General features: G+C 38.0%; 1 protein-coding gene across 1 annotated transcript in view; it reads right to left on the reverse strand.

Annotated features, from left to right (window-relative positions):
- The window catches only part of SLC6A11 (solute carrier family 6 member 11), a gene marked incomplete at its 5' end in the record, with an annotated part of 84,006 nt that extends 58,818 nt beyond the window's left edge, over nt 1–25,188 (reverse strand). Inside the window, 5 exons of the mRNA XM_080350743.1 lie at nt 3,446–3,578; nt 19,099–19,189; nt 20,618–20,758; nt 20,933–21,067; nt 24,969–25,188. Coding sequence (XP_080206869.1) covers nt 3,446–3,578; nt 19,099–19,189; nt 20,618–20,758; nt 20,933–21,067; nt 24,969–25,188 — 720 coding nt within the window. The remainder of the gene's footprint in view (nt 1–3,445; nt 3,579–19,098; nt 19,190–20,617; nt 20,759–20,932; nt 21,068–24,968) is intronic.
- Between the last annotated feature and the right edge of the window lie 1,588 nt (nt 25,189–26,776).

Consider the following 26,776-nt stretch of genomic DNA (forward strand, 5'->3'; position numbering starts at 1 on the left):
CAGGCCTAAACCAATTTTCTTCCAGCAATCCAGATTTTTTTCAAATTGGTGTTACCCACACGTATTACACTAGAAATAATCACACTTACATGTGTTACCCAGATTTCTTTATGAAAATGTTTCAGACAACAAATTGGAATTCACTGCAAATCCGAACACAGTTTAGTATTTTGTAAAGAACATAAGCTTTTTCTGTTGTCTGCTTTTTGTAACCAAACCATTCTTTAATAATGTGTTCTATTGGCATAGAATATATGGCAAAGCAAATGGTTTGAGATACAAATTCATATGGCAGTATTATATATGAAGAATATTTTGCAAGATGGAAGCTATCTTTTTGGTAATTCTTTATCTACATTATCCTTTGGGAGACCTGTTGAAGTCTTCAGCAGACTTTGCGTTATTTGTTCATCAGGCCCAGCTCTTTGCGGCTCTTTGACTGAAAACTACTGAAAATACTCTGCATAAGAAAGATGGGTGTCATGTATTATCAAAGCTCAGCAAGTTGCAATATACATATAACATTAATATAACATTCCAATGTCACTTTTCTCCTTTTGATTTTGAGGTTCTCATTCAAAGACCCTGCATTTAGTATATAACACTTTAAATGTGAAAGCAAATGTATAGATAACTTCAGATCTAAGATTCAATAACCGATGGTAAGAACCTCAGATAAGGCACAAACATGTTCCTCCTGAAAACCCTGAAATTATTTTGATATTACACATCTGTTGGAATGCAAAACTAAAATGTTCTGAGAGAAAGTGATGACTACCAAGAATAGTCATGGAAAAGTTTGAACCATCTCGTTAACAGTGTCACAACCACTTCATTTGAATTTAAACTTTCTTAGGTTTAATATCTTAAAATATTAAATATTCATAATCTGAGTAGATGAGTTCTTCAGCAGTGCTAGTTTGGAGAGCGAGTGATGGTTTTCTTTTATGACAGCTTTTAAGGTTTGGATTTTTTTTTCACCATGCATTGGGATGCAGAGTAAAAAGAGGAAAAGAGTAAAGCAACCTCTTGAATATTTCACAGAACACAGCTGTATGAAGATGGTCTCTCTCCCCCTTCTCTATTTTATTGCTTTCTGTTTCCCCTGTCCTCTTTCTCTCTAGCTATTCTTTCCCACACACACCTTCCTTTGAATATTATTCCAAAGGTGATAAGTATGCAGCAAATTTAACAGGCTAGCTTAAAACCACCTTTAATATTACGATAAAAATCTAGAAGTCAATTTTAAATGTTTCCTGGAAATGAGCATATAATAAATTCAATCTAGTGTGAAGGACTATGATTGGATGAGCTTAAATATAAACTGTCGAAATGCCAATATATCAGAAAGGGAAACTGCAGCCTAGAAGACTGTTCTGTCATCTATATTTTATAGCATTTCATTCCTTTGTGGCACCCACACCACCTGACAGCTATGTCTTTGTTTAGCTGGTCTGGGAAGGCAGTGAGATGGCACAGATTTCCAGTGATTTTGTCTGCAATAAGTGGCAAATGTAAGACTATTAAAATTCTTAAATACATCTAAAAAGTGAACTTACATTCCGGTGGGAAAAAACAACAACACTGGAAACCAACTGCAGTGTCACACATGTGTCTAGTAAAAAGCCTTCCTTACTAATTACAGGAACAGAAGTGATCGACGTTGGCTATAAAGGATCCTTCCTGCCGGTTTCTCGAGGAGCGCTGGATCCCCGCACAGTGCGCTGCGCAACACTGCAGGGTCTCCTGTGGGACCCAGCAAGCTACCAGCCTGTTTCTCATCAGCTTGGAAACAAAACTGCTGCTCGTGCTAACCCATTTTAAACACTGTAAATACATCAGGAGTCTACTTCTAAAGGTGAATAATAGGTATTAATTCCATTTTATTTCCATTTCTGTGGCAGGACTGCTAGTTATTTCAGCTTAGTCAAAATGCTCATCATCCCATTTTGAGTGGGCAAGACGTGTCTCTTTCTCAGGCAGTTTTACCTAGCCTCTTCAGAAAGGTGGTTACCAAAAATCGCACTGAAATGAAATCAAATAAAATGTATTGTAACTACCAGTAAGGTGAGGTTTTAGCTAAGCTATTGGGGAGGAAGGTCAAGCAGGTCAGTTTCACTTTAATTACTTCCAAAAGGGAAGATCTGGGGAACGATTTCTACCAATGCTATTTTACTTAAGCACAGTGCAGTTTTGCACAACTTTGCATGCACGCACGCATGTGTCTTCACAATATATGTTTTTTTCTCTACCCTTGGGTCAGATTATACTATGGTAGAATAGATCTCCATCTTCAGACATTCTTTCTGATGGAAAAGAAGAAAATTAGTTTTGCTCAGTTTCATTTCTTTGGTGCCCACTGTAGCTCCTCAAACAACTCTAAACCACTTTTGTACCTCCCTGGAGTGCAAGCTTCAAAGACATATGGACATTTATCCTGTCATTCCCTCACATCACCTTCGCTTCTCTATATTTTTCTCCTAAGGTTTTTTTTCCTCTCTTCCCTCTGAACTATTCATGCTTATATGTATCCCTACACAGTCTTTCTCAGCATTTTTGCCTGTAGTGACTTGAGAAAAGCAGAGCTGTTTAAATCTGTGTGTGCAAATACTTAAATGAAAAATTCAGTATCAGATTGACTGACACAGTTGGCAAATACACAGAGAATTCTGCAAATAGATTCAGCCAAAAATTTCAACAAGAAGAAGGATGCGTGTGGTTGAGAAAGCGGAAAAATTTCACTCTGACATCTTCTAAATTAAAAAAACCACAAACAAACAAACAACAACCCCACACACTACAACAAAACACTCCACATTTCAATCATTTCATTTCTAAATGTACGCTACTAAAACAGAAACAAACAAGAAAGTTCAACCGCATTTCCAAACTAGTCAATAAACGATTTAAAATTAAATGAACAAAATTCTTCAATACACCGTTTTTTTCCTTGTAGTCTTTGGTTTCAGCATGAAAAATCAGTGCTCCATTTGCAGCTGTTCGCATTTGCTTTTTTTGTGGGTTGCTTATATTTCTAAATTATCTCTACTTATGTGTGTAATTTACTTGTGTCACTGAGAGTTTAGACTCCTGTCAGTTTGAGACAAAATCCCAATTTTGGATACCTCATGCACAGAAATCAACACAACTGAGTTCAAGGACTAGACAGCAGTGCAATCTGCTAAATTAACAAAAACCAAACAGCCTCATCGAGCAGAATTAGTGAAAAGGCAAATCAATAAAGCCAAGAAAACAAAACAATGCAAAGAACGACTGATTCTTAATTACCTAGGATTAGAATTTATACACTCCCAATTAGTTACTCACAGCAATGCAAAATGCATGTGAAATTCGACTGTTCTGATTTAAAAAAAACAAAGGTATGACAACAGTTTGGAGCACAAGAGAGTCATAGTACAGGTGATGCACAGAATTTCAGCCTCACCTTTCCAGTAGACTTTGTTCCTTTCCAAATGCAAAAATAGCAGATAGTCCAAGCAGCAAGGAGGCACAGCGCAAGTTCCCAGCGCAGATTCCCAATATGTTCAATTCCATCAGATATCGCTAGCACCCTTCGTCTTCCAAGGAAAATAAAAGAAAAAGGTCATACTATTGAAGCAAAACAGTGCTACATATAAAACTCTAGGCTAAAACCAAATCAGCTTCAGTTAGTGACTACTGCACCATGTTAAGACAGAAGGAAAAATACAATATTCTAAGTGGATTTTGCGTCTGGGTAAAAAGGAACAAATGTTTAATTTTTCCATGTCAGTGACAAAATAAAAAGGATATTTAAATAGCTTTAGTATAAAGTAAAAGTCAAAGAAAAAAACCAAATTTCTTTGGATCAAAACCTGACATATATAAGTTCAAAATAAAACACTTCATTAATAAATGGGATTATTTTTCAATTTTACTTTTTGTTTGTTTGGGGTTTTTTTCCAGAAAGAAAACGTTCTAACCTTTATTTTTACCTTCTAACATTCATTTTCATAAATTTCCTTTTGTAATTGAAACTATAGCCTTAAAACATTTACTTTCAAAACTGTTACAATATTTTGCAGATGGATTTTATTTAGGAAATGCTAGCATTAAACTGTTATAATTAAAATCAACCTTTTTTGTGAAAAGTGGTCAGCAAAAATATGTATTGCACTTCCTATCTGAAATACAAGCTACTCAATCAGTCCTGATATATTCTAGGAACATCCCTCACAGTTTGAGGCCAAAGTATCTATTTAGTAAACAAGATAAAGACAGAGACTGAAGAGGATTTTTTTTTTGCAGGGTGTGGGGGGGTTTTGTTTGTTTGTCTGGGTTTTTTGAACCAATAATTTGGGAACAGGGGACAAAAAAATCACGTGAATTACTAATAGTAACACAGCAAACCTGCAGCACGAGGCTTCAATGCTGGTTTCCAAAAATCTGGGCTAGCATTTTATTCACAGGAACTTTTTCTTCATATAAGAATAATGCTTTTATCTGGGAGATGAATGGTCCTTTTATGCTCTTCTATTTTTACTTTAAATAAACACTCCGATTAAACAAAATGTACATTGTTTACCAGTCCGTAAACAAAACGTGGGTACTCCTGGTTGTATGGATGAAGAGGTTAAAAGCAAGAGCAAAAATGTATTCCTGTAACGCTCAATGATTTTATGAATTCTCTGGAGATTATTCAATTGCTCTTAAGCCTGAAAGAAGCCCTAGAGATAACTAAAAGACTTTTTTTTTTAGGGATCTCAACTTTCCAGAAAAAATAAAAGCATGACTTAATTAGTATGTTATGTTAAAGTTGATATGGATTTAAATTCCATACATTCAGAGATTTGGAAAGACCTCATCATTTTTAAACAACTCCTGAAAGCATGCATTTAGTCATTTGCTAATTACATTCACATAATAATTCACTTCATTCATTCATGCCTTGTATCAGCTTAATCAAATCTCTATAAGGACTGGTCATGGCTCATTCCAGGCGTGCTTCTGTAAAAATATTTGCACACCTGTATGCACACATTTACACGTTCACATAAAAATTCTCACCATTCAACCTAAGTTTCCCCTGAAATCTGTTACATGCTGTCTATACAACCTCAGAGACCCTAGACTTACACCACCCTCCCTCCCAGAGATATTGTGAATGGAAAAAAAACAATGAACTTAATTTCAATTAAAAGCCCTATAATAATAATCACTGTATTATATTCACAATTAATGTGCATATAGTTATATAGATAACATAATTAATTACAATAAAATATATTTAAGAGTTAGGTATTAAGTTGAACAAGTCCAACCTACTATTACCCATATGAAATAATTCTTCCTTTTGCATTTGATTCAGTCATTGGCTACGGTGATCAATCCAAGGAGTATCAAGTGTGATCAATTCAAGACCATGCCCCAATAAATATATCAATGCTGGAGCTACTTGGACAAGACAATCTGATCTTTGGTTTTTCTGCTTTCACCAGCAGTAGGTTGAGGATGAAGGAAAGTTCCTTCACTTGCCTCTAATGATGGAATAGGAGGATGGAGACATGACTAGCTGGTGATAATGTGGGAAAATGAAAAGATCTAACAATCTCCAAGTCTTTCAGACGGCCACACAGATGCTGGAGAACCTATTCTGCTTTTCACACATTTCAAGGGCTGCAGCTGCTCTAAAGAAAACAATTCTCAGCAAAAATTCAAGATGAGGATTTTTAGAAGCAACCGGTTCCTGGAAGCTCTCTGCAGGAACTCAATGCTCAGTCTTCTCTGAATGCTCTGTGAGAAGTTTCAAATAACAGAGACACCTACCTTATCCAAAAATCTTGGCCTGATTCTTTTATAAAGAGTGGCATAGAAAGTAAGTGGCAAATTAATGGCCTCAACATAATTATCCCTGCTGCTCCTATTTAAAAAAGACGTGTGGTGCCGCTCATCTCAAACTGTTAGCACTGTAATGAGTATTTAAATATACTGAAGTGCTGTAAATTGTTTTGTATTTTCTTTGTTCAAGCAGAACACGATTCAGTGTTTCCCTTAGAAGGTAAGCAGCAACAAGTCCAGAACATCCAACTGAACTGTAACATACAATGTATGCAAAGCACAGAGCCAAGGAAGAGCAAGTCTTGCTCAGAGGCTGGCAGTGATCTCCCCAGTTCTCCCTAGGGCAGGGCCTTAGTTCTCCTGCTGACACCACCGCAAACAGCAGCAGCAGATGCAAGTTCTCAAAGAAGAATTCAGAATATGAAATTCCTCTCACAAAGCCTCGGTTCAGTCTGACTGTAGATACCCTCATATCTGCTCTTTTCATTATTCAACTTAATTTTTTTTCCAAAAGTGAGGGGAGGGAGGAGCATTTTAAAAATACATTGTTCTCTCCTACATCCAAGAAATGCGGTTAATGTATTCAGGGGCCAGAAGATGACAGACTTCATCACAGGTTCTTAACTCCTCAGCAGTTCAGCTTCTATCTAAAAGCTTCCATGACCTTGTATAAATTGCACAGACAATAAAAAAGAGACAGTGTAGCTTTCACTATGTCTTCCTCTTCTTATCTTACCACTGCCGGTCCCCTACACTACATTGTTCTCTTCACCTCTTAATGCAGAGAAAGGCAGAGAAAGAATAAGAGCAGTAAAATCAGCCCTGAAAGTGATTATTTTGGTTTGAAATAAAGCAACACTTGAAAAAAGAGAAGTTCCAGAGTGAGATCCCCATGAACAGCCAAATCCGTGAAGGTTGTTTGCACCAAGTTTCATCACTTGTGATTGCACATGTTAAAGTAGATCAGACAGGAGTAATTTATGCACACTGCATAATTTATGCAGATTGCAAGGGGAAGATGTTGCAAACTCCTCACAGTCATTGCAAGTGAAATTATTCAACAGAGGCCTTCAGTCTCACCCTAAGCATCCCCTCCTATAAACTACATGGTCTTGTAAAATAAGACTGGGGTTCTGAGACAAACTACAAACTCATAGTGGTTTTATAGTCCAATTATCAGGTGATATTAAAAGTAAAAATGAAAAATAATGATTTTCTGAGCACAAGGTGCCCTGGTTAGATAACTACATAAGACTGACAGTTTCAGAGAAGTCACTGGTTATAATTGAGAAAGATAATTTATATAACTGAGTTATCAAGTATCAGAAACCTAAGTTAAGGGATGAGTTCAAGACATATCTTTGCAATAACAGTTTTCAGTTGTCAAATCTGAATATCCCAGGAGGGATTAGAATGCCAGAGGCCATATGACTTAGCAAAGGTATCACTTCATGCCAGACATGGAGATACAAATCATTAACTACTTTTTTATCTCATTGAAAACAGAAATTGAAGATAATAAAAAAGATTTATTGTAGGCATTGTGTTTGTTTTTTGTTGTAGCTGTTTGGGGGTTTTTATTGTTTAAAATATGCAGCAGTTCAGTTTCTTGAACTGACCAATAGCCTAGGAAAGAAGCCAGAGGGGACCAGCGGCATTTGAGCATCTGGAACAGGATACTGAAGGAAATAAGCTCCATTGGTATTGGGGTTAATCTGGAATGCAAAGGTTAACTCAAACCAAAGTAGGTTTTAAATTCAGTAATAGCAAACTCTGAATTCTACAGAGGATATTTTGCTTTTAAATAGAAAACGGAATTTAAACCAGAGTGGATTTGTAATGTGTCTCACACCCAAAGATATACTACGTTTGAAGGTTTCATTACCTGTAGTCACACATATATATCTTGACTAAATGTTATTGAAGAAAGATTTTTAGTTTTCTTCCTATACATAACACCAAAGTAATAACAGTTACAAGAATCTAATGAATAAAAGATAAATTCAGGTAGAATAACAAGACATCTATCCGAAGGGTGACATACTTTATGTTTGCCATTAGCTGTCAGAAATACTGATGCTTGGTCACAAGGGTATTTACAACTACACTGAGCAAAATCATGACATTATTATTACAAGGTAGATTTATTCTGTTTACAGCTTATAGTAACAACTATCCTAAGCCTATTTTAAGCTCACAGTTTAACTTGAATTAAAATATAAGTGTGAATAAAAAAAAATAAACATGGACAGAGTTGGGAAGAGGTAACAGAGCCCCAGAAATATTTCAGCATACTTTCAGTACACATCAAATAATACACTTAGCAAGAAACTAGACCACATACAAGAACCTCTTGCCATCTACATTCCAGGAACATACCGTTGCTAATGGTTACCTCTGTCCTTTCAATTAACGTCCTTGCATGTATGTGCCCTAGAAAAATTTAGAAAGATAAAATCCCAGGAGGAAATTACTTCAAAATGTATTATACAGTTACTGAAAATGTTTTAAATTTGTTTGAGAATGTACTAACACACCTTTCAATTTGGTAGTTCAATACAGCTGACAGGAAAAAGGGCCCATCCATTGCTGGAAGCGCCCTAAAGGGGCATATTATGAGACAATTGCTACTTCTGACTACTCAGAGCTGAAAAGTAACCTTTCCATCCAAATTTGAAAGCTTACAACACTACATTATCGGCTGGGACAACACTGTGTTTTGCTGGGAAAGAGTATCTCTATTGAAGTGTTCCAATGTGCAGAGCTGTACCAGGCTCTTGAATAGAAAGAAGATTAACTGCTGCCAACACATTGTTGAAAGGAATGTACGGGGGTACTTATTGCATTATTTCATCATTTGGAAAGCTGAAGAACAGATTCAGTCCATTTGAGGAAGGTCCCTTCATGTTCCCTCTCTGATTTGGAGCAGTTTTCAAGACATTTTTCTTTAAAGAAAAAAATAACAAAAAATTCAACAAAAACCACCCAAACAGAGGCATCAGCCTCTTGAGGTCACTTCATCTGTATCTGTTCAACCAGGAACACCGGTGGCAATGTTCCTTTTCACTCTGGGCAGACTCTGCCCTCAGAGCATTCTGTACAGAATGGAAGGAAAACAAAACAAAGCCACTAAGCAGCAGTAGTGCTACTGTATGGTGGCCTTTCTTATTCTGTGTTTTGGTATGCTCCTTTCATCCCTGTAGATATTTCAGATCCAGTCCATATATGCTTTGTGAACCTTGTTACTGAGCTCATTGTACAAAAGGCATAATATATGAGTGCCAGCACCACCCAGATTTCCCATTGGTTTCGTGGACAAGTATCAATATCTTTCAGACATCCTCTGTTCCTGCATTGAAGTGAGTTTAAGTTTTGATCCAAAGATTTGTCTAAACTCTCATCTTTCTCTCATTGCACTTTCTGCAGCTAATTTTTGTGAAAATTTATGGATTGCTGCACTGTCAGAAACTTATTCGACTAGCTAGGAGTCGTAAAATCAGCCTGCTTTGTAAGACCGTCATGACTGCAGTACTTCCAGACACACTGGAAGGCTGGGGTGTTCACCAGGGACACAGAAAAAAGTAAAAAGTGACGTTCTTTTTGTCACAAAGATCAGGGACAGCTGCTTATCTAGTGTGTTTGTGACACATTATTTACCAATGAGAATTTGCCCATCCATACAACTATAGGAATGGCTTAGAAACAGCTATTTTGAGTTGTTTCCCCACCAGCAATTTGTTCTCTCATCTGAATTGCTGCAGATTTCCAGTTACCTGATAGGAAATCTTGAAAAAATCAAAAACTGAGGGTGACTAGACCCTGCACCCTTCCTAGGCAGCCGTGCAGGGAGTTCTTGCTCAGGTCAGTGCTTCCCTTCCTCAAGTCTGATGATTGCAAGTGGCTTTAAAGGATCCCCCAAGCGGTGAAATTGCTCCTTGCCTTCCATTAAAAAACCAAGCTCTGCTGAACAGCACAGAAGCTTTCCTGTTCTGGAATATCTTTCAGGGAGTTGTAACATTTCCTTGTGGCTGTCTAACTCACACTACTCATTGTCTAATTTAGGAGAGAGGCTGATCCATGCATCCAGACTATGTAACTCAAAGGTGGAAAAGGAACAGCTTCAGAGCAACAAAAGCTTCTGAAAGAATGCTTATTTTAATAATAATACCTAAATATACACGCAGTGATATTTCAGAGAAGGCTCTATTGCTTGAGTCAGTAGTCTCCAGTTTACTGACTGGACACACTAAAACTCTCTACAAAGTAAGGAATAACAGCTAAGGGAAGGTGAGTATGCCAAAACTACATGCTTCCTACCTTTCTTTGAATAAAGAGTGGTTTTCTCTCCCAGAGAGTAAAGGAAAACAGTATTAAACAGAGTATATATGTGCCAAAGATCTGAGAAAGTATTCTCCACTACCTTACTCACTTATATGATAATTTTTTATAATGGTATGATAAACTTACAGAATCTATGCTGAATGCTAAAGGATATAGAACCCTATGAAATCAAAAGGCTAGTGGTTTACTTTGTAAACTTCTCAGGATGTTTTACTAAAGATTTATATTATATTTAGGACAACCTAAAAAGAAAAATTATCCTTCAATAAAATAAACCTTAAAAAAAAAAGCCTTCTTGCTACTTCCCTAATCAATTTATTACTGTATTTATTATTCGTATGGTTATCCAAGGTTTCTGTTCTCTGATGCGGTTCATTACCTTTCCACACAAGAAAACATATAGCATGATACAATATTGCCTTAGACAACAGGTATAGCAACATCCTATGTACTAGTGATATCAAAGCCGTGAAATTCTTTTCAGTTTTAAAACAGAAATGATCCTGTTCTATACTTTACAAGACTATATATTAAAACGCAGCTTCCAAATAAAGGAGAATTTCTGAGCTTCATTGAGTGAGCAATTAACAGAACAAAGACAAATTCTCGTTAGAAGAGAACCTACTTGATGCAGGACTCTGACAAAAATGTGTGGGAGATCACTCCCTTTTACGGGAAGGGAACATATATTTTAAAAGGGATAACCCTTTAATTGTAAGCCCCAGAGTATAGCATATACTACATACTGCTCCTATACTACATACAATATACACCGCATTGCCTAGACAAATGTCAAAATTTATCAACGCATATGACTCAGGCTGCACATTAAATTGGTTCTGAACTTACTTGCATCCATACTACACAATCTCAACCCTTAGCAGGAGAGAAGGGCCAAGCGTTCAGAGGACACACTGCATGACTGGCATGAACCCCCAACTTTGGCTCGCTAACCTGCAGAGCCCCGGTTTTGTAATGACAACATGGGAAAGAATGACATCTTGATAATGTTAATACCACACAGTAGGGATATATCTCTGAGAAAGAGAATTCCTTAAAAATAAGAGTATTTTTCCCTCTAGATTCTAACATTTAGGAAACTAAAAATGGGCTGGTTGTGTGAGGATTTTTCCCAGTGCAGCAGTGTGGTAGTCACTGAACACCTCTGGGAAAAGCATGGGTACAACTATAAAGTTGAAAACAATCTTCCAGGGAACTTGTAGCAGATTAACTCACTACAAGTACATGTTCTTTGAAATGAACAGAGAAAGTACAGGTGCCAAACTCTCACTGCAAGTCAACATGAGCTGAAAATTTCACTTTTCTGAAAGTTATATATCCAGAACTGACAAAGGATACAAAATCAGTGTACTGTACAAAAGTCTCTTCTTGATTCTACATGTAAGCTCTAAAACAGAAAATAAATCCACAGGTTTCTAAAAGTGCTACAAATGATGCTTGACAGATATTGCTGGATATGCGCTTGTAGTCTCCAACCATCAATGATTAGAAAGATGTATTTCAGGTTTTAGAAGATAATCTATAGATCACAGATCAAGGAATCTATAAGAAAATTCTCAAACTCTAAGAATCATCCTCTGGAAATCCACTTAATTCCATAGTTGGCTTCTTCTTAAAGCAGCAGACAGACAATTCCCAGTGGCCACATCAGCGAAAATCCCTCAGTTAGAGAATTATGCACAGCTCTAAAATACTTATCTCTTACAGCATATTTTCTGTGACCTACACATATCAGAATGAATTATTCCTGGTTGAGTAACATATGTTGCTATTCAGTATAGTTCTTTCTTCTTAAGGTCCTGATAGGGTTCACTCTTGCTGCATTCTTTAAACATTTTATACTTCTTACCAAATTAAAAGATTAAACTCTCTTCAGAAGACCTTTCTCTAAAATTTCTAGTACTACTTGCAAATAATGACATGTATTTCTTGTGTCAACCCCTGCCTCATTGAAGTGCTTAATTTACCTGAATGTAATGTCACACTAATTAGCAGTTACTGTGTATATACGTATATTGCTTTTTAAAATGTGTATATATGTGTGTTTGCATATATCTATAGCAAGAGGCAGAGGCAGTGATGGATAAACACAGAGCACTCCTCTAGCCATTCCTGACCGATCTTCCTTCAACATCTTCTACTGAAAACATGGCAACTTTTTCTTAACCAAGTCAGAGAGTTTAATTCTGTCAAATAACCTTTCTGTACTGGTTCCACTCACTTCTGCTCTATAGTTTCTTGGTATTCTCTCAATATATCCAGTGGCTCTTTCTGTCTTTTTGCAGTTTTCCCCCTGCTCTTCTCTGAAGAAGTTGTGCAGTGACAAAAATCGCATTGTTTTATTCACGTTCTGAGTGACACAAATTAGCTCAGCACACAGTAGCAGTTGTGAACTGAAAGCACCTGGAAGAAATCTCAGAATCTGTGTTGAGCCTTTTAGACAGTCTGTAAACTTGTCCTTGGTTGTTCACTCTTAATTAAATGCTCATAAGATGAGAACTACAGACCACAAAAAATATTGAGAACTGTTCTATTATTTTGTAAAATAGTCCTTCACAGAGAACTCTTTGCTATGAAACTCATGTAACAAATGAGTAATGATAAGCTCTTATCTCTCTTACTTTGTCAACATCTCTCTCATACTCACTGGTCCTGTACTAAATCCTAGTTACCAAAAAACATAAGAAGTGCAAAGAGCAGGGGCACAAGGTGGTAAAGAACAGCTCAAAAGAGAAAAAAGAAAACTGCGAATGTAGAGGAGCTATTTTGGAAAGTCTCAAGTCCTTTGGCCATATTTACAGCTATTGGGTCTTCATAAGACACCACTTTACTTCAGCGCTTTCAACTTACAGTATGATTCTTAATTAAATAAATTCAAATAAATTCTACTGGCTCAAGTTTTCATTTGTAAACTAAAACCAATAGTCAGCAGAGTTGGAATCATTAAAAAAGAGCTTTTGAAGGGACTTTGGGAGGATATCAGTCATCTCCCTTCCCACCCAGAGGACAACCGTGCCTACATCATCGTTTCAAGGCCTGCACTCATTGATATTCTGTAACCCTTATAGGAATTCTATAGCAATATTTAATGAGTCTTCCTGAGAATGTCCTCCTGACACTGCAAATCAATTTCCTTGCTGCCCTATAAGAATTTAATGGAAAACAGTGAAAAATTTACTAAAAAAGTTTGGGTTTTTTTCCAGTCTGTGTTCACTATATTTTATTTTCACAGCAGGACAAAACTGACTTGTGCACATTTTCTTATTTCTTAATTGAAATAAAATTTGTGCAAGCGTGCAAGCCTAATGCTAAGTAGTATGAAAAAAAATGTCTCAGGCGTCTTATGCTTTGCATTTTTAGTCTCCCCGTAGCTCAGATCCCCTTTCTGTAAAATGTGAGTAATTTGACCTTAGAGATTTTATGAAGATAAATGAACATGTAAATAATCAAGGAAACTATAATTGCAAAGCCATTGACAATATGAGCACCCTAGGAAACCTTGATTAAATTAATAACTTTGTCAGCAGAACAGCAACCTAATAATAATGAGAATATAAAGCATAAGAAAATGAACAAAGAATAACAAAATATTGAATACCTGCACATCCTCTAGCAAGAACAAAGCAGATCTATTGAAAAAATATCAGTCTGTTCTTCAACTAAAAATGATCATATTCATAAAAGATGTAAACTTAGAATTGCACAACCTTAATCTAGTCTTTCCTAATACCCAAACAACTTCTAAGGTCATTTTTTTTCCATAGTAATAGTGTGAAGTACAATGTGCAAGATACAAAACAATAAAAAAAATTGGAAGTTTATCTGCTTGGTTTAGATAACATTTATTCCTCAATATTAAGAAATCAGCTTAGCATTTTGACACCTATCCCACTTTCAGCTGAAACCAGACAAAGTCCATAGTTTTGAGGCAAAACCAGATGAAGAGCCTACGTGTCCCCAAACAAAAAGCAATTTTCACATGGCCCCTTATGAACTAAACAGAAAAGAGAAAGACTAGCACAAGTCAGTGTTCTACAAGACATGCACAAAGTGCCTAATTTTGAGAGGTGCTGAAGGTCTCTGGGTACTGAGCACTGCAGGATCAGGCCCATCTTGCTAATGACTTTTCAGAGCGTAGTGGGGATTAACCACAATGTGACTCCTGCAGTCATTTGCAGCCTGAATGAAACAGGAAAAACTCTTTTTGACTTTGCAAGGAAAAGGTCTGTGCCTTCTCCTTTTTGCTCAGAACAGCCTTTTTTCTTTTCCCTAGACAAAAAAATGTTTTTTCTCACTAGGCTTTACTTGGAAATGCTAAGGACGTGTCACCCCCTCCAGAGAATGACAGGCCAACAAGGAGAACTTCTTTAACAGAGGACTAAGTTGTTATACAGCCAATAAAAAACTATTGGGGTGGAACCAACCACAAAACCATGGGTGTTCTGTCTGTTCAGCTCCCTTCCTAGGCGCTAGAAAGCTCGAATTCATGTCCATGGTGAGAGACTGGAGTAACAGCCAAAAGAGCACACAGCCATGGTTGGTGCCCCCTGTACCTGCCAGACAGTGTCCTCTCCTAGGAAAGCACACAGACCAATGGAGCAGAGCACCTTCTCCTCTCTGTTCTCTTTCCCAGGCTATAAATATAGCCTCATCTACAGCCACAGCTCTCTTTCATGGGACTGCTTTGACATCACCAAAACTACCAACACCTCTATTACTGCAACTATCACTATTAGCTGTTTAAAACTTGGATGCTAAAAATACCATGTGCTGTACCTTAAAAATCATAGAATCATTTCAGCTGGAAGAGACCCTCAGGATCATCGAGTCCAACCAGAACCGAACCTAAACCTGGCACAAAACCGTGTCTCTAAGAACCTCGCCTAAACGCCTTTTAAACCCCTCCAGGGATGGTGACTCCACCACTGCCCTGGGCAGCCTGACAATCCTTTCTGGGAATCATTTTTTCCTAATATCCAATCTAAACCTCCCCTGGCAACTTGAGGCCATTTCCTCTTGTCCTATCACTTGCTGGTTGGGAAAAGAGACCAACACCCTCCATGCTCCAACCTATTTTCAGACAGCAATAAGATCTCCTTGAATGTATGTTTGTTTGCTGTGTTTTATTTGGTTTGTTTGTTTCTTCTTTGGGGTTGTTGTTTGGTTTTTTGCTTGGTTTTCTCAGAAAACCTTTAATCAAGCTATACGATTAGGATGAAATGCCATAAATAGCACTTAAATGGACAGCCCCTGAATGCTGGGCACCAGTATAAAATGAGAAGTGAGTTTCAGGCTCCTGTCTATCCTCCTTCGGAACAGAACATCAGAGAATTTGAAGAATAAAAAGTGAAATTTGATTGATTTAGCTGCTTACCTTAGAAACTGCACACACAGATAGAACGTGAAACTTCAAGGCTATGGCTTGCAAGGTTTTTTTAAGTAAGGTAAGAAATCCTTTAATCTCCTAATTTTTCCCAGAGCTGTCAACACTGATACCTGTAGCCAGTAGCAAGTCTGCTAACTCAAACGAAGCCTGAAAGCATTAATAGGGATAGATATTTCTAAGCAGGAAAACAAGTAAAGAGGGTTTCAACTCCCAGACTTTGTCTATTGCTCCACCAGGAGACCATTTTCACCGTACAGCTACAGATAAGCAGTTATCAAATACAAGCTCACAAAAATATTTTAAGTTCTGAGGTCCTTGCATGTATAATGAGATTATTCTGAGTGCACCAAAATAGAACCTAGGACCTACTGCAATACTTATCTCTAAAGTCTTTACTTGTGGGTTTCGGGTGTTTTTTTAACAAACAATTCACCTTCTGTGTGACCCAGCCATCAAAGCTGGTGGAGAACATCATATTATCAGAGGAAGTGAGTCTATGCCTGCTAGGGTAGCAAGGAAACAGTATCCCGGGTACAGACCTGTGGTGGTACTGCAAAGCCTCCTCTCAGTCATCACTGCAATTGGGCAAGTTGCTGTTTGACTTCAGCAATAACTTTAGGAGTAGCCAAGGTCGGAGAAGCAATAAAAGCTATAAATACTTCAGCAGAGAGGCTGAAGTCTTTATTTGCAATGCTCAAACTAAATAATAAGTAAGGGCCTTCTAGCCTAGACAATGGAAAAGACCCAGTAGTACCAGGGGTCCTTTACAAAGCCGAAGTAAAGACATCCTTTGGATCTGATGTATTCATCTATGTGCACGCACAGACAAAACCAATCTGCCACTAACCTCTGCTGGCATTTACAGAATGCCAGGCTGGTCTGCTGTGTGATACGTAACAACCTGTATATCCCTCACCATTATTAACTCTCAGACTCAGAGCACTGGGCTTGAAAGAAACATAGCACTGCCAAAACATGCACTTGTGTCAATACTGCATTTTCCCTAAGCTTTTTTTTTTTTAAATAAAATTGTACAGATATTGTAAATAGTCTAGAAGATTGTGGTAATGCGATATGATTATTAAAGGAAGGATGTAGCATCAGCCTGACAGTTTACACATGCAGTATTCAGTTCTACATGAAATGAGATCAGATACAGTAAGCTAATAGGATCACTATTCACAATAATTACCACTCTAATTCACAGATTATCTCAAGAGTAGATGGTAAAACACACACCCTCCTCTCCCCCCGCAACCCCAAGCTTTTCTCATCTGCACAATTTACACAATAAATTGGCCTTTTGTGGCCACAACTTAGAGTAGCTTCAATTGCAGATTTGACATTGCAGAGAACAAAGTGTCAAAGTCTTGAATGGTGTGATTGTTCAGAAGGAAACTAGAACCTTTCCCTTCCCAGGCATCAACATAATTAACTGTAAGTAACCTGGTCAATATGCAAATGATTTCAGTCCTGTAACTGTCTTTTACAGCAATGAAGATTCTCACATACTATCCACATGAGTTCTGAAAACAGCAATGAGCATCTGCTCTGTATAGTCTGCCCCATCAACCTTCCTTTTACTATTTCTTTCAAAAAGAGTCTTTCAATAAGTTTATGGTTCCTGACACCAGAATTTATAAAGGAGTAAAGCAACATCATGTGAACAAGATCTCTGGCTAAGTGAAATAACATTTCAGGCAACACTTAATTGTAGACTAAAGGATGACTTGCCAGACAAATTAACTAATCTAGTAATATATTCACTACATATTAACTACTCCGACATCTGCACTGCACATCTTTACATAAAGACTTCTACTGTGCATTTATGCCTGATATATCCAAGACACAATTTAGTTATAATATTCTGTGTATTGCAGTGAGTTATCTTATTGCAAAACCAGTCTTGTTATTTAATAAAGCTCATTCTTCCACTTCTAAATTAGTTTGTCATGTCTGTTTTAAATTTTGAGGCCATGCAACGTCATACCTACTTAAATTTTAACAAGGCAAATACGTTCCTCAGCAGAAGGAGAGTATATGCACTTTGCAAGGGTCAAAAAAACAAACACACACACACAAAACAAAAAAAACCCAAAAACTATAAATATAGGGATATAAAAATTGTCATTTTCCTCCATATAATTCAGCTGAACGTTGCCTACTCCTCTGGAGAGCTGAAGTTACCACTGATTGCCAAGTTTTGAATCTTGTTGAATAAGCAAATAAACCCAGTGGGTAAATAAGGCTAGTACTGGAGAAAATATTTTGTTCATTTACTCTGTCTAAAATCTTAGTTCCAGTTATCCCAAAGAACCATAAGTTATTTTTGTTATAATGCTTAAGTCATAACAATAAGAGATAGCACCTAAGAAACTCTTGTTTATTCTGAAACATTAGCTGGGAAGTGGGTAGATTAAGTATATTTTGATTTAATATGTTAGGTGTTAAGATTATTGAAAATTTTAACAGAAAATGTAATGACTTTTTAGCCAGAGGGTATGCATTTTCATGCCTTGCTCAGATTTATTTTTTCAATTTTTCTTTTTAAACAAAACAGTAGTATTTACTGAAGCAATAACTACCACACATGGAAGCTAAGGTAATTGATGTAGCGCAAGAAAGCAAAGAGAGGCAAAGACAACAGCATATGCTACCATTCGAGTAAATGATGTCAATGCAGAGTTCTCCTTCTTCAAAGATAGTCCTAATTTATGGTCTGTTCAAAGTGTAGCTATTGCTGCCTTGAACACAAAACAGAGCTCTGAACATATAGCCTCAGAATAAGGCTCTATCTTAATAACAAAATTCAGGAAATTAGAATGGGCCCTTAAGAAATTTCAGTAACCAAAAATTCTGTCATACACTGTGAATTGTGAGGTAACTTAGCATTGAAAGTAACATTCCATTTCTATGCCTGTCTTAACATACACTGTGCCCTGCAAGGAACATATATTGCAACTACACATGCACTCATTAAATATTTATGGTAAGAAAAAAATGCGTCATCATCTAACTAGAAATCAGAATCAAGGAGACACAAGAGAGTTAAACTCTTCTGTTATTATAGCTGAATAGCTAACACTTACATAGTCCTTTAAAAAATAATGAGATACAGAAGCCAAAGCATTAGTTAGCTCAAACGAGGATGAAGATGCAACTCTCAAACTCTTAGACAAAAAACACTCTGGAAAAAAGCAAGAAATATTTGAAATCATCCTCTTTCACTTCTGCCTCCTCATTAGTATGGGCTTGAGGCTCTTTGCTGCAGCAGCAGGAGCCAAGCTCCCAAGCAAGTGGCACACTTTGTTCTGTGCTCTTTCAGGATATGGAATTCCTTTCCTCGTATCCTCTGAAAAAAAAGAGTTAAAACTCTCATCCTGACTCTCTTTGGCTGTATGAGAAGATTTCCAGCTGAACTCACATCAATAAGTGCTATGCAGTTACAAGGTATCTCATCATGTGTAAATGATCACAACCTTAAAACACAACAAACAGTCTGATCAGAGGTAAAGTTTATGTGCACTTACTCCCAGAATTCCATCACCGGAGAAGTGGCATTTTGTAAAGAGACTTGGCTGCAGTTGCTTATATTAAGTTTTTGAAATTCCACACAGTTTTCTATAAAAGAGAAAAAAAGAGTTTGCCATATTGACATGTAAGTAGGTTTCTTTTAGTGCATGTTCTAGTTTATACATATTGTAAAGCCACCATTCTATCATACATTTTCTCTATGTGGTTAAAGGATTTCTAGGCACACTAAAACACAACAGCTGCTACTTGTGCAACCCTGTAATTTGATCACCATATCACAGGCCTATCCCAAAAAAACATCCATGCAGTATGCTATATTCTCCTGTCACACTTTCCAAAGGTGCAGATGCAATGGCCAATAAAACATCTGAGGCAGAAGAAAGGTCCTTTGAGAAACTGAGGCAAATGATCGGGAATTAACATCCTCCTAATCCAGCTGCTGGTTCAATGGCCCATGGTAACAACTGGCTGATGAAACACTGCCAGCAACAAGCTTCCACTTTGCCTTAACATGGCAAGTGAAGTCACTCTGGCTTATTATTATGGTCTCCAAAACAGAGAAAGGAGATCAAGGCAGCTCAGCATTGTTGAGGTGACACTTAGTATTTGAACAACAATCAATCTTGGCTAAGCTCCTTTGCAGGATTACCAAAACTAATACTGAAGCCTTCCACATCTGTTAGGCCCAAGACTAGTTCCCTAACATAACCTTAACTGCAAGATTTCAGATAGCCTTAGGTGTGCTCAAAGAATGTGATAAAGATCAATTAATATAAACCACGAAAGACAGTACAATTGCTACATGATTTGAAATTGGAAAGTAACGCAAGGAATAAATGCAAAAACTTCAGGAACATGGAAATAAGGACATAGGTCTGTATTCTTCCCAATAGATGCAGTAAGTAGAGCATTACAGATAAAAATGTCGAGAGGGCAGATGCAGAGCCCTATACTACAAACCCTTATGAATACACACCTCATCTTTCATGCAAGAGGCTACTTTGCATCCAGTAAGAATGATTTATGTGACTAAATTTTCACAAGTAGCTTGATGAACATTATCCCTCAACATCTGGCATTAAAAAGAGAACTTCCAAAGTTCCACATTTAATATTTTCTTCTCCATTTAAACTCCTCCTGATTTCATGAAAGAACAAGATTGTAACCTGTCATCAGCTCTTCAGTAGGATTCACTTACTGTACTCAGGGAGAATAGATATGATTGCAAATGAGAGTCTTGGGATTTAGCCAGAATATTGTACAAAATTAATAAAATCCAAAGCTTTCTTTTGCTATCTGACATTATATTCTGCAGGAACAATGCTTATACAATGACCTAAACCAAAAAGGTACAAATAAGTCTTCACTCCAGGATCCCTTTATCATGGTGTAGTATGATGTGATTGGTCCATTTCCACAGACTTTCTACCAGAATAGTTCTGTGCCTAATGTTTTTGTATATTAATCAATTATTTGGAAGCATTTGTATAACAATAATCTCTACTGAGGTGATACCTGTATTCCATTCATGCCCACAGGTAGCCCAAGGAAGCTCTGTAGTAAAGCAGTTAAACAAATAGAAGATAGCCCATGCTAAAATGATGATGTAATACACATTTAGATGCGCCTCTATAACTTGAGTAGCATATCCAATGCCTGGAGGACAAAAAAAAAAAAAGAAAGACAACAAACAACTTTTACTTTTCGGGTAATTTAAAAACAAATGCTTACTATTAAAGTATATCTTAACTTCAATTTTAATACAATTTATTTTATTTTACTTGAAAATTAATGCATCCTTTCACCGTAGAACACAGAACTGTTTGTTACCTTCAAATAGAGGGCAAACTTTCCTCCAGCACGTAATGCCTCCTTCACTAGTAAACTGTCCCAAGGCCGTCTCCAAGAAAAAAACTGGTATTCCACAGCAAATAAAAAAAACCACATATGGAATGAGGAAAGCACCTACAAGCAAACATTGAGGAGGTTTTGGTTATAATGAACACAGTTCCTTGACAGCTTAGTGAGAAACTGACTTTCTAAATAAAGGAAGTATCACCTATTAGCCACCTCCCAGGCATGGTGCTGAAAGTACAGAAAGTGTTTACTCCTGGGCCCAAATATCAAAAGTTAACCTGTAAGCCAATGTCATGGACTGAAAAAGACCAAAGTTCCTTAGTAGACTAAACTCTACTCATGTGTCGCTCACAGAAATGACCATGGTCTTGCTCAGCCACACAATTCTGCTCTGATCATCACCATGCCAGTCTACACTATCTTCTCTTCCTTGTTTTTCTCAGGAAAGTAGGGGTAAAGAAGTCTTATGGAAAGTAAATCCACGAAGTTCTTTATATGTTATTTGGATAAGCCTGATAATAAGAATCATGAAAAGGGAATGAGGAAACAAACTTTAGAACTACTTCCAAGAACAGGAATCCAGAGCTTGGCCTTATCAGCTACAAATATTTATGTGAAGTTGTAGGAAAACAACACAGCATCAACGTTTTTGTTAGATGCTGACAGTAAATTCCGGCACAGAGAATGAACAGTTGAAGTATTGTATACAACAACAAAAAAATTCTTCTCTTACTGATTAAAACAGCAAAGGTATTGTATTATGTAATGATTGATCATGCTATTAGGTTTGGCACCTAAAGAACAGGGCTGGGAAGTAGACAGAAGCAAAGATACGTGAGAAGATGTGTATGTTAGGCATAACATCACTTGCTAATAACATAGATTTTAGGTATTCCATTTAGAACCAAAGTGAAATAACTATTATTAAGATATAGCCTCTTTGACTACATAGAGAATCCATTAACGTACATGGCATAAAGAATTTTTTTCCTCATTCCCCAAGTACTTTCTGACAAATCAGCACATAAGGTTGAGAACAAGCAACTATATCAGTTTAGATTGAAACAAGGAAAGAAGGAAATAAAAACTCAGGAGAAAGCACAAAACAACAGATTCTGCCATTTTTACTTACATCAAAGTTTCCTTGTTTTAATCAGGCAGACTAGCACAGCAAAGTACTGCACAGAATAATTTATCTGAAGTTGTAGGAAAACTACAAAGAGTTAATTGTCTAATTATGTTAGGGCAATACAGGTTAGTACAACATACACATGTTGTATCCAGGCCTTAACCTACTTGCTCCCAAATAAATACTCCCACAACACTGACTTAATTTAATTCTCCCATTAAACATTATCAGCATCCCACCATTCATTCCATTTCAAATCAACACGAGATACACTAAACACACAGAAGTTTTGGTGGATAGTTTTTTCTGGGAGGATGTGTTTTACAGTTCTGTCCATCACTGCACACATATTTACCAGTCCTTTAGAGCACGAGCAATACCAGCATTTCCCCTTCAACAAGAGTCCTGAAGATCCATTTCATCACTAATGAAAGTACCTTAACAACTACCTCTCCAATACTAAACCTCTGTCAGAATATGAACCATGACCAAAATGTTTCTGAATATATTTCAGCAAAACTTCTACAACTACAAGACAAATAAGCATCCTCTTCATGATCTTAAAAACAACCACCGCAACACACCTACAACCCTGCAACAATTGTTATGCTTTAGTCACTTTCATTAGAATGTTGACAACTAAATACAGGTGCTTTGACTTGCAGCTTCTTTCTTCAGACCCAGCACATCAATAGACATCTCTTAATAAATAGTCTCTTCCTTCAAACAGAAAATTTGCCTGCAATTGAATCTCGAATCTCAGCTGCATCTCAAGCAATACATGCAGAATTCACAAAGAATGGAATCCTTGGATATAAGACATGGTTTCTCTGTATAATTCACTGTGCAGATGGTTTGAACAAAATCTTACAGGCCGGGCAAACTGCTGGCTGGTACCAAATTCAACTCGCCCATCCATACGCATGATCATCGCAAGCTTAACATGGCAACTTGTCACAAGTATTAGCTTTGACTCTGTTTTTCCAACGCTGTTCTACGACATCATGAAAATGAGAGGACATCAGGTTTCCCAGCTTGCAAACAGATCATATTCCAATAAATATCTAATTCTAAACATAGAAAAAATAGTTTTTCCTAAAAAACCACAGTAAATAGCCATGAGAACAAACTAAAATTATAGAAGCTTATGCCTACACTACTTGTTATCACTTGGAGTAAGTACCAGAGGGAGGCTGGACCTCAGAAGTTCAATAGTACTGCTTCTGGACTCGTTCTGCACCTAGCAAGTTCTATCATAACTAGCTGACATACCTTACCCTTGTTTTCACCTACCACACACTAAATAGTTTTCAGTATTTACATCTGACGCATCAAGTAAGCCCAACTCTGGTCTAATTCCAGCAGGGCATTCCAGAGAGCAACAAAACCAGAGATGATAGCCAGAGGCCACAGACCAAGTCCTCAATGAATAAAATTGAAATCAATGGCAAATTTCCCATGGTGCCAGGACATGACCAATTACACCACACACACATTACTTCTCTTATTAAATAACACAGTGGTGATTAAGTATGATATTTAAGTAATTACCTTTTCACTAAATCACCCAAAAACATGATTAGAAATTTTTTACCTAATTGTATACACTTAAAAATGATAGCATCACATTTTGACATGCTAGCATATACAACTTAACATATGAACACAGAAATCTTCATTATACACCAAAAAATATTTCTATGTTTTCCTCTGCCAAAATTTCTCTGAGAAAACTTCAACAGTCAACAGGAAACTGTTCCGCATACCATATCTAGTGTATATGGTATATATTTACCTACTAACATCAGGTACTTGCTAGCACCACTTGGAAAACAGGTGAGATCTTGCTATCTTAGTTTTTGCCAAAGTACAGATATATAAAGAAAGGAGTTGCAAACCATGGACAAATCTTATAGAAGCAGTAGACAAAATGGGCCAAACCCACCCCTGAGTTCAGACAACCATGCTTAGGTTTGGAGGGACAGGGGAAAGAAATTTGGCACCGTATGGTTAGCAAACAAACTCATTAAAGAACAGATCTTTGCAGATCAGCCACCGAACCTACCCTTTTTCTCCCAGCCTATATGCTTACACTAACACTGATCCAGGCCTTCAGTGGAGGCACTTTTGAATCCAGGCTACAGAATTCTAAACTAGAATTTTAATTTGCTTTTCTTTACTCGTTGCTTCGCAAATCACAGCTTATGTGCTTATTCTTAACTGTCACATCCCTTTCATGGTTTATACTTAACTATAACCAATACATGCCACATGTTATACTTTTATGGAAGTTTCTTCTCATTCTATATCGACAGGGCTTGCTTTATTTCAGTAACAGGCAGCTTCTACAGCTTCCTCTACCCTACTGTAGTGATTTGGGAATAATGAGAAAAAAAAAAGTGTAGTTAAAGAAATTTTCATATGAAGGAAAAAAAAAAAGTAATAGTTGTAGTATTATCAAAACAATATTCATCCTCTCCAAAACATACTGTTGTGAAAAATAAACTACTATGTTCTCTACTGTGTCAGACCAACTTATTGAAGTATGCTTGGGTCTGCAGAAGGAAACACACAGTGTACTACTATAATAGAACATTGGTTTCTGCATTAAAAACCCTGCAGAAAAAAACATGTCAATTCACTAACACTGAAGAAACTCATGAAAGTAAGCCACAGAATATTTGGGGAGGATAAGGAAAGAGAAGCACAATGATTTTTTTCTTAGTTACCAGATACTTAATACTTTCCCATCCACACATATGCTGAAATACCGAATACCTCTCTCTCAACTAGTGCAAGAAATCACTGTAAAGCATTCTTAACTGTTTATTTCCCACACTTTTATGGTGAGCTGTAAATTAACATATGATGCCATCTTACCTCCTCCATTCTTGTAGCAAAGATATGGGAATCTCCATACATTTCCCAACCCAATAATCTCCCCCGCCACAGAAAGCACAAATTCAACCTTATTGTTCCAGTGGCCTCTCTCATGAACTTTCTTATCATTGCTGTGGACGAGGTTGGTACTTGAGGCTTCTGGGTCCAAAGCATCTTCTGGCTTGCCATTAATTATAGGAATAGTCTTTTCAGCTGTCATGACTGTTCAGCCTAGGGGAGAACAAAACATAGAGATCTTTTAAATCACTTGTTAGTAATAACAAATGATTAAGTTGTCCCTCAGCATATCACTGGTTTCTCATTACCTACATAAGTTTGCAGGTGTCAGTAAAGGGGGGAACTCCATAAGATTAAAAAAGTTGTAAAGAAGGAAAGGAAGGGAAAAAATAACACAAAGAATGCACTAAAGAAAAGCTCTTGTACAAGCAAAGAAAAAGATTTATAAGTTGAGACAAACAACTTAGTAGAACATTGTTTTAAGGTGCAAATAGCAAAGCCTTTCAAAAATCCCACCCCAAGCAAGGAACCCAGCTTGACCAACCTACCAGAGAACAGAGATCCGCACCTTCCAGGCACACAACCGAGAAGAGAAGAAAGGGATGTGGCCAAGGGGGCCTGAACGGCTCTGGCCTGCCTGGAGGAGCAAGGGAACTCCCAGACTACTCACCCAGGGCTCTGCCTGTGTCTGCGGGGCTGGCAGAGGGACAGGGTCTCTAGCTCAGTGCCCGGCTCCGAGCCGAGCTCCGCGGGCTGCCGCTGCTCGCTCTGTTGCACAGGAGGCAGGGACAGGGCAGCCGCCGGCGGCAGAGGCGGGGAGAACGCAGACAGCCTTAGGATAACGAAGAGCCGGGGAACCTCGTCCTTCTCCTCGGCTGCTGCCCGGCCGGCGGGGATAGGATGCTCCCCGCGCTCTGGAGCCGGAATTTGCAAATGCTCAGCCTTCCCCGGATCGATGGTATAACACCCGCCTCCCCCCTCCGCCCACCTCAGGCTGTCCCGCCAGCTCCCCCCTCCTCCTCCACCCTGCGTAACCGCCTGAGCATCCCCCACCCCGCGCCACGCAACCAGGGCCAAGCACCGGGCGGTACCCGGCCCAGCTCCTTGCACCCCCTTGGCTCCCCTCTACACGAGGGGGAAGATGACCTGCCTGCGGCTCGCGGCGGCAGCGGCAGCTCCATGCGCACCTGCCGTGCTGCAGTGCTGCCGCGCCGGAGACAGCCCAGCCCGGCCCCGCCACCGCTCACCGGGCAGCCGGGCTGGCTTTGCTTGAGGGGGGGTAGGGGAGGCTGGTTCAAGTTCAGGCCTGGCAAGTTAAAAAAAAAAGGAACCCGCCGAAAACAGATGACATTAACTTAAGATGTAAGGGGAGGGGAAAGGATAGAACGGGGTAAAAAAAAATGTGAGGGGGAACATTTGGAAAGCGTGGAAACAATGTGGGCGCTTCCGATTTACACTGGGAAAATGCAGAAACAGCCCACGTGGGCATTTCTAACGGGGTTTTGCTTTAAAATTCCAGCTAAATAAGTGTAAATAGAATCATAGAATCATTTTGGTTGGAAGCAACCCTCAGGGTCAAGTCCAACCATAGGAAGGAAGAATAGGGGGGGGGGAAATAAAATACAAACTGGTTTGTTTCAGGTTGCATGACGTATGTCAAACACTTTTTTTTCCCCCATTTAATTTTTCTCTCTTTTCCCCTCCTTTTTTTTTTTCTTTTTCAGTAAGTCATTTATTTCTACCCCATATTTATCAACCCAAACTAAACACCTCTTCCATCATTCACCTCT

The sequence above is a fragment of the Nesoenas mayeri genome, assembly GCF_963082525.1.
Source record: "Nesoenas mayeri genome assembly, chromosome: 10".
NCBI lineage: Eukaryota > Metazoa > Chordata > Aves > Columbiformes > Columbidae > Nesoenas > Nesoenas mayeri.